The sequence below is a fragment of the Anomaloglossus baeobatrachus genome, chromosome 8 (genome assembly GCF_048569485.1).
Source record: "Anomaloglossus baeobatrachus isolate aAnoBae1 chromosome 8, aAnoBae1.hap1, whole genome shotgun sequence".
Taxonomy (NCBI): domain Eukaryota; kingdom Metazoa; phylum Chordata; class Amphibia; order Anura; family Aromobatidae; genus Anomaloglossus; species Anomaloglossus baeobatrachus.
Window position 1 is genome coordinate 148,654,207 of NC_134360.1, and position 17,324 is coordinate 148,671,530.

A 17,324-nucleotide genomic window follows, 5' to 3' on the forward strand; every position below is an offset into this window, starting at 1 on the left:
GCTGGCAACCTGTAGGGCAGGTGGATAATACAGAGCTGGGTGGCTCCGAAATAATATGAGCCTGATCCAAGTTAAAACGTCACTTGGACAAGGACTATTGTGAACCCTGTTCACGCCACAGGGTCCACACTTCCAAACCAGGAACTCCCTTGTTAGCATCACAGGAGTCCTGGGGTACACTGTCCATGGGTGTAGGGGACACACTGGGACAGTTCGTGCAGCAGCCCAGTTAACTCCACTGGGCTGCTACAACAGGACTGGAGTGATAATAGGGGAAGCGCGACATCTGACCCTAACGTGCCGAGCCATGAATCTTGGCGTGACAGGCATCAGACGCCTAACCCTACCTACCGCTTCCAGAACTAGTGGTTGAGGCCGCAATGTGGCTCTATCATATGAAAAGACCATGTGCATATGAAGTCTCCAGGCCCTTTTAACACCTAGGGTCCGCCCCAAACCCAGTGTGAGCCACAATGGCGCCTCCAGGGGCCAATAGCGGAGTGCCACATCATCAGGGACGTCACTGATGACACAATGGCAGCACCGCCCATAATACCCTACCAGTCATTGTCTGATGATCAATGATGGGGTGCCAGGTCATAGGGCGGGCCTCCATGAGCCAGTCCGGAGTATCCACATCATCAGGACATTTAACGTTATCCAGCATATAAGGGCCTGCCACCTCACGGACATGCACTCAGTAGCCTGAACAACCGACTTACTCTCAGAAATAAGACTAACAAGCTGAGCATGCTCAGTAGGCACAACCAGGACTGAAGGCCCTGTCACACACAGAGATAAATCTGTGGCAGATCTGTGGTTGCAGTGAAATTGTGGACAATCAGTGCCAGGTTTGTGGTTGTGTACAAATGATATGTCCATGATTTCACTGCAACCACAGATCTGCCAAAGATTTATCTCTGTGTGTAAAGTGGCCTTTAGACACCGCATGGAGTCCAAGCACCTGAGCAAAGAGGTTTTTCAAACAAAATGTGGGAGCATGCTTAGTTGCCTGAACTGAGGACTAAGGGGTACTTTACACATTGCGACATCGCTAGCATCGGCTAGCGATGTCCAGCGCGATAGTACCCGCCCACGTGCACATGCGATATGTGGTGATTGCTGCCGTAGCGAACATTATCGCTACGGCAGCTTCACACGCACATACCTGCTCGACGACGTCGCTGTCACTGCCAAACTATCCCTCCTTCAAGGGGGAGGTGCGTTCGGCGTCACAGTGACGTCATCGCGACATCACTAATCTGCCGGCCAATAGAAGCGGAGGGGCGGAGATGAGCGGGACATAACATCCCGCTCACCTTCTCCCTTCCACATTGCCGTCGGGATGCAGGTAAGGAGATGTTTGTCGCTCCTGCGGGTTTACACACAGCGATCTGTGCTGCCGCAGGAGCGACAAACAACATTGTACCTGCGGTCGACATGAAAATGACCGACGCTACACAGATCAACGATTTTAGATGCTTTTGCGATCGTTTATTGGCGCATATAGGATTTACACGTTGCAAGGTCGTTACTGGCGCCGGATGTGCGTCACTAACGATGTGACCCCGATGATATTTTGGAAGCGATGTCGCAACGTGTAAAGCCCCCCTTAGCCTCAGGAATGGAACTTACAGGCTGAGCATGCTCACTAGGTGAAACACTGGACATAGGCTGTGGCTGGGGAAAATCGGCACTCGCATGAGCCCTAGCCGCCTCTCCACACTTAGACGTGGAGGAAGAAACAGCAGCTGGCCGACCTGAGGCATGGTTAAAAATGGTGGCCGGCGCCTGGGAGTAGCGCGAACCGCAGCAGGTTGCTTGCGGCTACGGCGGTGCCTATTTGTAATACTGGTTCTTTTGAAAATCGATTAGCTAAGTTCTATTTAACGGTAGATATGATGCTCTTTTCCCATAAATTCAGTGTATTTTAAGTTTAATAAATATAGTAATTATTAATTTGTCATCAACATATTTATCTGGTGTTCTGAACAGTACGCTGAAACCACATTTCTACAGATAGAAATAATAATAATAATAATAATAATAACAATATGAAGATAGTTTGTATATTCATAACTTCTAATTTGAGCCTTTATGTATAAACAGTGTGAGCCTGCATATTGCACAGCATGCTTAATCATCATGATACAGTTTTTAATAGTGACCTTTAATATATGAAAGCAATTGCAAACTATGTCATTTCAATCATACTTGGAATAATGTCATATATATGAAAAATGTCGTAATTGGAAGATTAAACAGTTTTAAGAAAAACATGTTTTCCATAAATGAAGCTTTACCACTTAGCAACAATTTACATAAGGTCTGGATAGAATTGTGAATCAGAGGAAAGACTGGCAGTATAAATTAAATTATATAGAAATATCAATTCAATAACGAGTTACCTGTAATCCCCACAGGGGCAAACTTCTCTCCACCCATATTATAGAAGACCTGTAATAAAGCACATGGGACAAGTTATAAAACAAAGAAAAAGCTTATTCTGTAATTTTGTGCTAGTTATATGCAAAAGACTTTTACTTTTTTTATCTACAGGATTTTTTAGGCTTTCTAAATATAGTGGAAATAAAAGGTTTATGTTATAAATGTTTTTTAGCTCCTATGGATTTGGTTCTTAGGGTCTTTAACCCCTTCAGCCCCCGGGCACTTTCCGTTTTTGCGTTTTTGTTTTTTGCTCCCCTTCTTCCGAGAGGCGTAACTTTTTTATTTTTCCATCAATCTTGCCATATGAAGGCTTGTTCTTTGCGAGACGAGTTGTACTTTTAAATTAAACCATAAGTTTTACCACATAGTGTACTGGAAAACGGCAAAAAAATTCCAAGTGCGGAAAAATTGCAAAAAATGTGTGATCGTACAATAGTTTTTGGGATATTTTATTCACTGTGTTCACTATATGGTAAAACTGAGGTATTTATGTGATGCCTCAGGTCAGTGCGAGTTTGTAGACACCAAACATTTATAGGTTTACTTGTATCTAAGGGGTTAACAAAAAATTCACAAGCTTGTCCAAAAAAAGTGGCGCACGTTTTGAGCCATTTTCCAAAACCCGTAGCGTTCTCATTTTTGGAATCTAAGGCTCAGTGATAGCTTATTTTTTGCGTCTCGACCTGACGTTTTTAACGGTACCATTTTTGTACAGATGCTACGTTTTGATCGCGTGTTATTGCATTTTGCACAAAATTTGCGGCGACCAAAAAACGTAATTTTGTTGTTTGGAATTTTTTGCCGCTACGCCGTTTACTGATCAGATTCATTGATTTTATATTTTGATAGATCGGGCATTTCTGAACGCAGCGATACCAAATATGTGTGTATTTTTTATTTTTTTAACCCTTTAATTTTCAATGGGGTGAAAGGGGGGTGATTTGAACTTTTAAGTTTTTTTATTTTTTTTAACTTTTTAAAACTTATTTTTTTATTTTTTTTTTAATTTTACTAGTCCCCCTAGGGGGCTATAGCGATCAGCAATCCGATCGCTCTGCACTATCTGCAGATCTCAGCTACAGAGCTGAGAACTGCAGATTTGCTGCTTTACTTTCAATGCCGGCTGTACTCCGGCATTGAGAGGAAGTGAGTCATGTTAGCTACAGGCGTCATCACATGACCCTGTGCTACCATGACAACCCCCGAAAGTCACATGATCATGTCACGTGACCTCCGGTGGGGGCGGGGTAAGTGTCTGTCATGGCGGCGCCCATATACATATTGCTGCCAGATTTTGGCAGCGAAACGTAAGGGGTTAATGGCCGCGGGTCGAAGCGATTCCACCCACGGCTAGCAGGCACACATATCAGCTGTTGATAACAGCTGATATGTGTGCGGATCGCCGCCGCCTGCCGGCGGCAGGGGGCGAGGCTTACCGGCACACGATCCATGACGTACCCAGTACGTCATGGGTCGTTAAGGGGTTAAAGGCATCCTGTTATGTAAAAAATGCTATTCGCATACTAAAGCTGCCTGGCTATTGCACTGAAAGCCAGAGTATTGAAGGGATATTAACTTGGTTCTTCTCGCCAGCTCGGGCTTTCAGTCACAGAGACTTCACAATATTCCAACAAACCATTCTCACATTTAAGTTGGCAATGGCCCCTGCTAAACGGGATGGCTGCATAACCCTTGTGTTTTCTTTATCCCATACGGTTATTTAATGCTTTGATCTTCCTCCTCCATCTACTGTTGTCTCCTTTGAGTTCCCCCATTTCTGCGCAAAACTTTGCACAGATTCAAAAAATAAGATCAATCATACTAGACAGGTTTTCACTGTTCAACCACTTCAACCCTTTGCTTATATATGAAGTACACTTCAGCCCAAAATAACGAAAGTTTTCCCTCAGAGGTCTGCCTATCTGAAAGTGTGAGAACCTTCAACTGTAAATGTGGAAAACACCGACCAGCTATCATCATCTCTATATAGTTATCCATCTTGTTATCACTATTAAAGAGACTGTTCATTTCCAAGGCGTAGTTGTTTCCTTCATAATTGAAATTAACTGCACAAACAACTATCACCACCATCAGACTCTACCTGAAGGGCAGCTACTGTGCAAACACTACATCCCACTTCTATGTTCCCTTTCTACTGGGGAACTTTGTGAGTGTGCAATTCTGAGTTGACTTTCTGTGACAATAAGCTCGGTCATTATGAAGCGAATTACAGACCGCCTGGACCTGAACCAGTATCGTGCACCACTTTCGCTTACCAATACCTTCACTGGCTTCCCATTGCCCAACAACTCCAGTTTAAAACCCTAATTATGAACTACAAAGCCATCCACAACCTGTCTCCTCCTTATATCTGTGACCTACTCTCCCGATACTTACCTGCTTGTAACCTTAAGTCCTCACAAGATCTCCTTCTCTACTCCTGTTACAGTTCCCAATTCTGGGTATCTGTGTGTTTCCTTCCACTTTGCTGTGGCACTGGAGATAATGTTCGGATTTCTTGCTACTGCACATGTGCGATGGCTGGAGACTAAGTCCTATCTTGGAGCCATTGCACATGTGTGAGTGACATCATCACTGACACGAGGTCACATGTCTCTGACACCTTCTAAGCTGATTGGCCGCTGGTCATGTGCTTGTGACACGAGGTCACATGTCTCTGACACCTTCTATGCTGATTGGTCACTGGTCATGTGCTTGTGACGCCTTGCTCGGTGATAGGCCAGCGTGACATCATTGCTTTCGTTCTGTCAGCGGATTGGCTCTGGTGTCCTCCATCTTAGATGAGGCATAGAGTCTATATAAGACCCTGACGCACGCTGCTCGGCGCTCAGTCCTCTTGGTTCATGCATGAGAGTAGACGCTCTGTGCACAACCCTCTAGGCATCTCTCTGTCTATGCTAGGTGAGCGGTATCGGCAGCGTAGCGTTCTTGTACCTTACAGCTTTGGCTGTGGTCCGTATCCTTGCACCTTATTGGAGCAGAAATAGGCAGGTGCCTGAGGCACATGGTCAGGCTGAGCCTTGTGATTCTACTCGTAGGTCGACGTTGCCGCTAGGGTAACGTTCCTTATACTGCGTCTGGCAGTTATTCGTATCCTCGCACACTAGGGGAGCAAACATAGGTAGGAGCTTTGTGCGGCTTGTGCTGCTATCCGTCTCTTTTGCACCACTAGTAGAGCGGACCTAGGCAGGTGCCATATCTAGTGGTTCGTGTCCTCGCACACTAGTGGAGCGAACGCAGGTAATAGCTTTGTGCAGCTTGTGCTGCTGTCCATCTCTTTTGCACCACTAGTAGAGCGGACCTAGGCAGGTGCCATATCTAGTGGTTCGTGTCCTCGCACACTAGTGGAGCGAACGCAGGTAGGAGCTTTGTGCGGCTTATGCTGCTGTCCGTCTCCTGGCACCACTAGAGGAACGGACCTAGGTAGGTGCCATTTCACACTCACTGCTTTTGTCTCTGTGACCATTAACAGAGACCATACCACACACCCTCCAAGTAAAGGAGGAATTGCCTTATTTTCTAACTATATTCCTCTGTGAGTTTAACAGAGGTATTGCACTCTGCACTTGTGCTACTACTATTTACAGCGGCACACTTATATACTCTTCCTCACTCATTAACATACCCCTTTTACGTTAATGCTAAATACGGTAGTCGCTGTGACTTTAACAATACACTCCGTAATTGGCTCTAGTGTCACTGAGACGTATCAGTGTCAGTACTGCTTTCGTGGTACAAGATACCCCTTATCCTCTGCCATAGTCTGCAGCAGAGACTTTGCACTGTGGACCCTGACTGTCTGATATCCCTTTGGTTTTTATAATCAGACAGCCCCCGTAACAACTCCCCTCCCATCTCCTCTTCTCACCATCACATCCAAGATTTATTCCGTGCCTACCCCATACTCTGGAATGCTCTGTCACAACATATCAGACTCTCGCCTACCTTGACAAGCTTTAAAAGGAACCTGAAGACTCACCTCTTCCGACAAGCCTACAACCTGCTGTAACCCTAAAGCACCGCACAACCATCTCTACCCTCACGTACTGTATCCTCACCCATCCCTTGCAGACTGTGAGCCCTCACGGGCAGGGTCCTCTCTCCTGCTGTACCTGTCTGTGCCTTGCTTTGTTTATAATTATTGTACTTGTCCATACTATGCATAGCCCTTTTCACATGTAAAGCAACATGGAATAAACGGCGCTATATTAATAAATAATAATATCTCCTACCAAATCATAGGCTCATGTGAAGCAAGAGCATGTGCATATAGCAATGTCTTGTGTTTAGCAATGGCTCTCACTATCTGGAGAGTATACTCAGATATTTAATAATCCCATTTGATGATCAGAGGTCAAACATGACACTGTAGATTGAGCCCAGAATAACAGGGCGCAGAAGTCTTCACATAAAGTCGGGGCCACACGGGGATGAATGCGATCCTCACATGACACTCGGCTCACGCACAGCAGAAGCCGAGTGTCATGCAAGTGTCACTACAACTGAGGTCCGATCATGCAATTGGACCTCAGCTGCAGGGGACGGGCCGGCATGGAGGAGGAGAGGGAGGGATTTATCTCCCTCTCTCCATTGCCGGCTATTGCCATTCTCGCCCTGCACTCGCAGAACACCGGTGTTCACGAGTGCAGTGCGATCTTTCTCTCGCCCCATAGACTTGAATGGGTGCGAGAGAAAGAGTCTCGCATTACAATCGCAGCATGCTGCGATTGTTTTATCGGTCCGATTGGGGCTGAGAAAATAACCGCTCATGGGTGCTGGCACATAAGCTAATATTGGTCCGAGTGGAATGTGGTGTTTCCATCATTTCCAGCTCTCCAATTGACCGCCTCGTTGTTCAGTTTATCTAGGAGTATTAATCATGTCCTTGATAAATATTTACACATTTCTTATTACCTATTCCTTACAAGAAGCTAATCATGTAGACGTTAATTCAGTTTTTTTTGTTTGTTTGATTTTTGGAACATTTTTCCCATGGAAAAACATTGATGTCACTTTTGATGCCCACTTGTTTTTTCATAAAGAGTTTATTGTTTTGGAAATGGAGCGCGATTCAGAGGTGTTATGAAATTATAGTCTGGTATGAAATCGAAGTGAGAAAATTAACTGTTAGATATCATCTGCAAATTAGTTTAAAAGTAAATATTTGGGTACGCGTATAAATCGGACAAGTGCAATGCGAAAAAATCTCGCATTGCACTCTGACAAATGTTAGTCAATGAGGGAGAGCAGTCGGACAGCTTTTCTCATCCAGATTCTGGATGCAAAAAAAGTCGCAACTCCTTCCTTCCTCATTACGGGCGGCCGCAGGTACGGTGATGTTCCTCGTTCATACGGTGTCACACATGGCGATGTGTGCTGCTGCAGGAACATCGAACAACCTGCGTCCTGCAACAGCAACGATAATTTGATTAGAACGACGTGTCACGATCAATGATATGGTGAGTATTTTTGATCGTTAACGGCCGTTCTTGTGTTTCACACGCAATGACGTTTCTAACGAGGCCAGATGTGCATCATGAATTCCGTGACCCCAACGACATCTGGTTAGCAATATCGTTGCGTGTAAAGCCCACTTAACAGTGAGCTGTGAAAAATGTTTTTCTTTTGCCATAGTACTTGTGTGTGTACAAAGTAACTCGTCTTGTAGGATACTCTCATATATCTCAGCTATGAGACCACCATCAATCCTGGTCAAGCATCCAATGCCTTTGGCTGTGAAACAACCTCAAATCATCACGCTTTGTCCAGTAAACTTGACAGTTCCTTCCATTTCTCAAACAGTTAGACTTTTTTTCCCTTGTTTCTTCAAAACTCAATTGCACCCATCAGAGCCAAGTCTATTGACTTTAATCTCATTGCTCCAAGTCATCCGTTTGCAATCATCTACTGTCCTTTTATTGTACACTTGTTTGCAAACTCGAGCCAATGCTGCTTAAGTGAAATATTGATGTCGAGACTTCACCATTTTTCGGGACACCATTCGAGACTTAAGTAATGTGAGTCGCATGGAGATTGCATGGACGTTTGTGTTCTCACTATTATGAAGCATATGAGCCACCTTCATTACCGCATTTTTTGCACAAGAACTGATAGATCTTGTGGTGAGCTGACATGTTGACTTCAATATTTTGCCTGGACATCCACTTCTTGGCCAAGAGACCACTATTGGTGAGCTGGATGAAACTGTTTCTCTTTTCGTGGGAAATATTCTTCATTGCTTCTCCTTGATTCGAACTAGTGATTTTTCTCTTTGGAATAAACCTAATAAAAAAACTGAGCTATTTTTAGCTAAAAAAAATGAGCTATTATTAAACTAATAACTATTATTAATTTATAAATTATTATTTATTATTTATTATTTTATTATTATTTTATTTATTATTAATTTATTATTATTATTTACTATTTATAAATTATAAAATAGAGGGGGCTCCAGTTATGACTTTATAGGATTTAGAACACTACAATGGCTTATACAATCTGGCCACCATGCAGGGGGGATCTAGGTCTAAATTTTGCACTGGTGCCCATCGGACTTAAGGCCCCATCACACTAAGCAACATCGCTAGCAACATCGCTGGTAACGAACAACTTTTGTGACGTTGCTAGCGATGTTGCTGTGTGTGACATCCAGCAACAACCTGGCCCCTGCTGTGAGGTCGTTGGTTGTTGCTGAATGTCCTGGGCCATTTTTTAGTTGTTGCTGTCCTGCTGTGAAGCACAGATCGCTGTGTGTGACAGCGAGACAGCAACAACTAAATGTGCAGGCAGCAGGAGCCGGCTTCTGCGGAGGCTGGTAACTAATGTAAACATCGGGTAACCAAGAAGCCCTGTCCTTGGTTACCCGATATTTACCTTTGATACCAGCCTCCTCCGCTCTCACTGCCTGTGCTGCCGGCTCCTGCTCTGTGCACATGTAGCTGCAGCACACATCAGGCAATTAACCCGATGTGTGCTGTAACTAGGAGAGCAAGGAGCCAGCGCTCAGTGTGCGCTGCTCCCTGCTCTGTGCACATTTAGCTGCAGCACACATCGGGTTAATTAACCTGATGTGTGCTGTAACTAGGAGACTGGGGGCTGGTCACTGGTTGCTGGTGAGCTCACCAGCAACTCGTGTAGCCACGCTCCAGCGATCCCTGCCAGGTCAGGTTGCTGGTGGGATCGCTGGAGCGTCGCAGTGTGACAGCTCACCAGCAACCTCCTAGCAACTTACCAGCGATCCCTATCGTTGTTGGGATCGCTGGTAAGTTGCTTAGTGTGACTGGACCTTTACAATGGGACCCTCTGGATTGTGTCGACTAAATTGCTGTTTTCTGGGGAAGCGAGCCTAATGCAAAGAAAGCTAAACTATCTCAGTCAGCAACACAGAGTACAGTAGCAGGAACAAGATTAAAAGGAAATATCATAGTCTGGATAATAGCTGGAATAGGATAACAGGTAGTTAGCGCACAGCAATCAGAAAAACTAAGGTCAGATTTGGTGAAATCATGGAGATAGCAATTGTCAGGGTCACAAACCAGGTTAAAAACAGGATAAATGCAGCAGAATGATGGAATTTTAAGTAGAGTTTGGTACTGCACTTTTGAAAATAACGAGGAACTGTTTACTACTGATGAGCAGCATACAAACCTATCCTATCTGGTAGGGTGATACAAGAAGTCACAGGGATGTTAGCGTCCCTGAAAGCAACACAAAGGTCACACAGGTACCAAAGGATATATAGGTGTAGATGACAGAGATTTGCTTCAAAAAATAACATACAAATCAACAAAAGGAAAAGCAGGCAGTACCAAATATCTAAAAAAGTACAAATATATTTTATTGAAAATATTTAAAATTCAGAAGATAGCATGTAAGACAACGTTTCTTCAAAAAAGAGGGGAAAAAACAGATATCCATAGTATAAAGGTCTATCATGAGCTAAATGAATAAGACTATAGGAGTATATACACAAATAAATCCACAATCTGTCTAATATAGATAAAATGTCTTAAGGGTACTTTACACACTGCAATATCGGTACCGATATTGCTAGCGAGCATACCTGCCCCCATTGGTTGTGCGACAAAGGCACATCGCTGCCCGTGGCGCACAACATCACTTACACCCGTCACACGGAATTGCCTTCCCTGCGACGTTGCTCTGGCCGGCGATCCGCCTCCTTTCTAAAGGGGCGGTTTGTGCAGCGTCACAGCGACGTTACACGGCAGCCGTCCAATAGAAGCGGAAGGGCGGAGATGAGTGGGACGTAACATACCCGCTCACCTCCTTCCTTCCGCATTGCCGGTGGATGCAGGTAAGGAGATGTTTGTCGTTCCTGCGGTGTCACACATAGCGATGTGTGCTGCCGCAGGAGCGATGAAAACAACATTGTACCTGCAGCAGCAATGATAATAAGGAAATGAACGGCGTGTCAACGAGCAACGATTTTTCACATTTTTGCACTCGTTGATCGTCGCTCAATGGTGTCACACGCAGCGATGACGCTAATGGCGCCGGATGTGCATCACGTGACCCTGACGATATATCGCTAGCGATGTCGCAGCGTGTAAAGCACTCTTTAGTAGAAACCTAGTGGAGTAAATGAAACGGTGCTAGAATTGAAGGTTATACAAACATACAGTCATGGCAGAAAGTGATGGCACACTCAAAAGTGTTCCAGAAAACAAACTATTTCTCCCAGAAAATTATTGCATTTCAACATATTTTGTGATTTGTTCCTTTGTGTGCATTGGAACAACACAAAAATTAATAAAGATAAAAAGGCAAAATGAACATAATTCCACACAAACCCCCCCAAAATGGGTGACATTCACTGAATCTTTGCATAATGTGTATGTGTAGCGCCCAGAAAAGGGGGTACTCGGTCCCGTGAAGAATATACCATTAGGGATATCACTTTGGTGGCCGTTGCCCAGTTCGGTGCCCTGGGCCCCTTTTATAATGAGGGATATTTACAGGGGAGAATAGAATTAATGTCATGTGACGCCACCTGCGGGTTGCAGTTTAGGATGGAGAACCGCCGCTGCTAAATGTGGGTACTCCCAGAGCTGGTGGTGATTGCAGCAATGACAGAAAATAGAAAAAGTAGTTCAGCTCACCCTTCCTAAAGTCCAGGTCAGGATCGGTGTTGGTGCACGGAGCTGCCCTGGCCTCAGGCAGAACACAGACAAGGAAACTAGAGTATGATCTCCAGCACTTCAAAGAAGGTTAAAAAATATTTATTGAGGTTCTATTAAAAAAGATCCATCGATCATGAAAACAGTGAGGGGGGACACATTAAGAGAAATCCAACATGTTTCAGCTAGTAGAGCCTTATTCAAGGATTGAAGCAATGGTGTTAGGCCCTCCTCAGGTAGGGCCGTGCCTGGTAGTGATGAGGGGGTAATAACGGAGACCTGTTGTCTTTAACAGTCTCTACTCACTCAGGTCTTTGGATTAATGGTTCAGGTCCCAGGAGTATCAGTGCCAATGTAATGACCCAGGTTGCTCTGTCCCCGGCACTCTCTGTTGGTTGGGTCCCTGTAGCGTGGAGCGTTTGGGGCCCGACTGTCCCTTTTGGTGTACAGTCTCCTTCTCCTTATGGCGGGTGGTGCGGTCCCTGTGGGAAGGTAAGTGTCCGAACCCCGATAATAGTTTACTGCTGATGCCCCCGGATTATTTGGTTCGGTGAAGTCCGTGAAGGTGTCCTCACCGGGCAGGTATTTATCAAGCCGTGTAGAACTGGCACCTGATCTAGGGCTCTGTGCCCCGTGCGTGCTCCGGCCCCAGGAGTATCTCCGGTACCCATCCTGGCGATCTCTCTCCTGTGCCCCCAGGTCACTGCTGCACGGACCCAGCTCAGGCACGTCAGCACACCTCTCCTGTGTCCTACACTCTCTCAACTCTCTACTGACTGACTGCTAACCCCTGCCACCAGGCTGGCTAATCCCAGGGACTCGTTCATTGCCATGGCGGCCATCTCCTTACATGGTTAACCCTGCCCAGTGTGGAGTGGAGAACTAGGATTTGGATTGTGCTTTGGTAGTATCGGCACTGGTACTCCAGTTCCCAGGGGGTAGGTACCGCATCCCCAAGAGGACGTAGTTCCCTGAAGTGCCCTGAATGTCTCAGGGGCGCTACATATGTGCGTGCCACACTAAGCATGGAAAACATAGATTAGAAGAGAACTGTCTGAGGATTGGAGAACTGAAATTGTTGAAAAATATCAACAATCTCAAGGTTATAAGACCATTTTCAGACATCTTCATCTTTCTATCTTTCTTTGTTCATAGAGCAAAACTTAATCAAGAAATTTACAATCCATAGCGCTGTAGCTATGGTTTGCATCATGTGTCACAGATCTTGTAGCAGGACAATGACCCCAATCATACTTCAAGAAGAGCCCAAAAATGGATGGAAACAGTGCTGGAGAGTTCTGAAGTGACAGCAATGAGTCTGGATCTAAATCTAAATGACAATGACCATGGCCATGACAGTCAACTACTGAATAAGGGATAATGACAATGAAACAACAAGGCCATCATTAAGCTTTTGCAGAGAGAATGCTGGCCAACCACACAACAGACCAGCAGATGTAGTGGCCCGGTCCAGATTGTGTCTGTTTCTTTAAGTACATTTACTTATATGTAATATTATGCTATATGTTATAAGTAAAGCATTTTTCATTTGTTGTGTTCTAGCACCATCTACTGGTGAAAACTGTAAGAATCTGAAGTGTTCATTGGGTGTTATCCTATTGGCTAGTTCTTAGTCACATGGCTCAATAGGTGGAGCTATTCTCCAGCCTCTGTCTAGAAACAACTGGAATGAGCTGGTTCTGGCTGAGTCTCCTCTGAGGGAAGACATTATGTGGAGAATCTCTTCACCACAAGACTCTTCCTAGGCCCAAGGCCTAGAATTTAATCATTTCCTGATTTTTACCGCCAATATGCTGAAGGCTTACTATCCTGACATTGTGCATCTCTTCAGACAGTTGGGCATACTGACTATATACCAGACCCTACTGCACGCAGATTGGGGAAGTTTGAGGGTCTCCCGTCCCACTGCAATATTAGTGGCCTTCATGCCATTGTCCACGCACCAGCCGTCCGCTCCCCGTAGCACGCTGGGCAACTCTCTTCATTTGCTTACAAGTACTGTACGTGTCTGAACTAGCAGTGAAATTAACCCCAGGACTCCAGGTCTGTACAATCTTATCATATCTACCCTCTAAACTCAAGAGACTCTGAACCTAAAGCATACCAGTATTAATTCTGAAACAAATCGTGCACTTAAAGCTCCAGTACCCTAATTGCACTTCAGCATTCAACTCCAAGCTGTATTTGCTGTGGCCTACCCACGAGAGACTGTGAAACATATATTCCGTATTGATTTGCTTTGTTCCTGCTATATTAAAGCAACTGTTATCCCGAAGACCCTGTCTGTGGACTGTCCATCAGCTATGGATACTGTGTGGGGGTGGATAGCAGGGAACATCTGGGCCGTTACAAAGGTCGAATTTGGCGTCACGAACAGGATCATTCCTCTGTGCCTATCTTCTCTTACTGCACTACAAGTCTCAGCATTGCTCATTAACCTCTATCTTGCCAGTGAATACTGCCAAAGACTGTTTCCTGTTTCATGCTGGGGTTAACAGCACCTGCACCAGCTCTTCTACTCTGCTGCCTTTCAAGTTACTCAAATAAGTGCAAATCCTCATTCACCGCAGTGCTATTTTCAAGAGGGGGAGCCTTCCATCTCAGAGACTGTGTTGGTGCATAACAGTGCATCCCTTAAAGCTACAGTGTCATCATTATTCTTAAAGAGACAGTACTTGCATCATCACCAAAATGTCTGAACCTCTTCATAATGGCCAGGCTGAGTCTGTTAACTCTGTATCATCATCCTCATCAGCTAGTGCTCCAGTGAAAAGGGCTAATGCCGCCAACCCAGTTCCAGTCCCTGTCATGGCTACTGGCATGCCACTCTTCATTGGAACCACTAGTCTCCCAAGCTACAGAGGAGATCCTCATACACTTGCTGGGTTCAAAGAAAAGATGATGCATACTCTTGAGCTTTCCTCACTTTCTCCCCATCAGCAGGTACAACTTCTCCTGGGACAGCTTGATGGACCAGCTGCTGAGGAAGTCCGTTCCTTGCCATCTACTGAGAAAACCAATGTAGAACAGATCCTTACTCGCCTGAGAAAAGAATTTGAACGCCAATCACCCACCGAGGTTCGTCTCAAATTTTAAATAATATTGACAAAGGGACGTGTTACATAACCATAAATATACCCTTTAAAAATCAGCCTTTATTAAATTTACGTTAAAAATCACCCAATGTAAATCACAAAAATATATATACAAAAATAGAAGAAAAAGGGAGGAGGGTATAGTGTTCACCCTAAAAATTTTCCCTCCCTCCTGTCCTCTACCTACCGCGGAGGTCGGCACCCTAGGCCTGATACGAGTATGGCGCCCCCACTCAACGGCGGCTGTCCCTGAGGAAGCCCTATACGGCCCTTCCGACAGTTATGATATTAAAGGACAGATAGATAGGGTATGCTTAATGTAGTGGACAGGATAAAAAGACACTCAAATACCCCTCAACTTATACTGATATTGATCGTTGGATAGGAGCGAGTCCACAGTAGAACACAATTGGGACCTTGTAACGTTCTCCAAACCAACAAGGGGTCAGACCATATAGATAAAGTGTCTGATACCCCAACAAGACTACCTCTGGTTGCTACCCCCTATCTTTGATATTGATAGGTATAGACAAGAGAGCTACCACAATATTGGCAATAAATGGAAAAAAGTGCAAAGTGCATATGATTCAGGAACCAAAGTGCTACTATAGTTAAATGCACATGACCCCATTCACAGTGCACACGGTCAGGTACAGCTGTCCTCTAAGATGTAAATGTCCATCACATAAGGTGCTAATGCATAGTAGTGCAGCAATGTTAGAAGCAGCCTAGTTGTTAACCTCTATTCTCTGTGTTGATAAGCACAAGCAAAAATTAGCAATCAATGGATAGAAGTGCAAAGTGCATATGATTAAAGAGCCAACATGCTACTACAATCTAATGCACATATCCCATTCACAATTCATATACTGAGGTACAGCTGTACTTTAAAGTGCAAATGCTTATTAAATAGTGTGCCAATACATAAGATGCAGTGGAATTAATAGCAGCCAAACAAAAAGAGGTAGTCAATATCACTTATCGTATTGAGGTCACATGTGCGTTTCAGTGATGCCTCAAATTTGCCTCAACGCGTTTCTCCGTCAGCGGTTCATCAGGAGGCTTGATACTAAATCATGCGACAACAGGATGCCATAATGTCATGATGTCCACTACATTAAGCATACCCTATCTATCTGTCCTTTAATATCATAACTGTCGGAAGGGCCGTATAGGGCTTCCTCAGGGACAGCCGCCGTTGAGTGGGGGCGCCATACTCGTATCAGGCCTAGGGTGCCGACCTCCGCGGTAGGTAGAGGACAGGAGGGAGGGAAAATTTTTAGGGTGAACACTATACCCTCCTCCCTTTTTCTTCTATTTTTGTATATATATTTTTGTGATTTACATTGGGTGATTTTTAACGTAAATTTAATAAAGGCTGATTTTTAAAGGGTATATTTATCGTCTCAAATTTTACAACAGACGTCAGGGACCAGGTGAGACTCTTAGGGACTACGCACTAGCCCTTCAGTCTGCATACAGGGCCTTACAGCAAATAGACACTATAGATCCTGCTACTGCAGAAAACATAATCACCGACAGATTCATAGAAGGTGTAGACTCCAGGCTAGTACAAAGTCAACTCCACATGCTAGCAGCACAAAATCCAAACATGACTTTCTTAGACTTTAAAGCTATAGCCCTGCGAGTAGTGGGTACTGACTCACCTTGTACCAGCTATGCTCTTGCGCCTCGTTCCTCAGACCTTGCTGCTGGAACTTCTACTGTATCTCCTCTTTCACCTGTTTCCCCTATGCAGGCCACACAGTCTGTGCAAGCCCCTATTCTCATTCATGCACCTCCTACCACGGATGCACTTGTCCAGGTCCTTGAATCCGTATGCCAAGCCTTAAAGGAGCTAAAAAGCCAACCCCCTGCATCATGTGAATCATCTGTAAATCCGACATTGTCCCAAGAGCCACATTCTAGTAGGTCAAGTCCTGATAGGCCCCCTCCTGGAAGACCTCCATCTGGTGATTGTGTGTACTGTACTTATTGTGAGCGTCTTGGACACTACAAGTATCAATGTTATAAGTTAAATGGGACACCCCCGAGGCCAAGGGCCATCCCTCGGGAGGTGAATACAAGGGCCCAAAGGGACAATCACAATGGATTTCCCGGTTCATCTCCAAATGCCCGTATATAACCATATGGATAGATGGTGTACCTCTAGAAGCTTTAGTGGACACTGGTTCACAAGTCACCACAATTGAGCGACGAGCCTTTGAAAAGAATTGGGACTTTGATCTCCTGAATCCAGTGGGTAAAGCAAAGTTAGACTTAATTGCAAGTAATGGTCAACCTATTTCCCAGCTAGGCTACTGGGAACCCACAATCCAAATTGGTGATCGCAAGTTACCAGGTCAAGGTGTAATTGTTACTGAGGCTGAGGGAGATACAATAGCAGTAGTGTTAGGCATGAATGTCATTCGCCATGTGTTTACTGAATTGCTCGCTGCCTTGCATGCTTCTCTCCCTTCTGCTTCTTCCCCTTACAGGCAAGCTGTTTAGCGGACTATCAAAGTGCTCTGCGCCCAACAGAAGTTTGCCAACAATAAAGGTGAGATCTGTCGTGTTCGAATCACCGACGCACGACCAG

General features: G+C 44.9%; 1 protein-coding gene across 4 annotated transcripts in view; it reads right to left on the reverse strand.

Moving 5' to 3' along the window:
* Positions 1 to 17,324, reverse strand: part of KCNT2 (potassium sodium-activated channel subfamily T member 2) — a 1,626,062-nt gene that overhangs the window by 1,025,202 nt on the left and 583,536 nt on the right. For all 4 annotated transcript variants that reach the window (XM_075322033.1, XM_075322031.1, XM_075322032.1 and 1 more), the window contains exon 4: positions 2,409 to 2,457. In XM_075322033.1, coding sequence (XP_075178148.1) covers positions 2,409 to 2,457 — 49 coding nt within the window. The remainder of the gene's footprint in view (positions 1 to 2,408; positions 2,458 to 17,324) is intronic.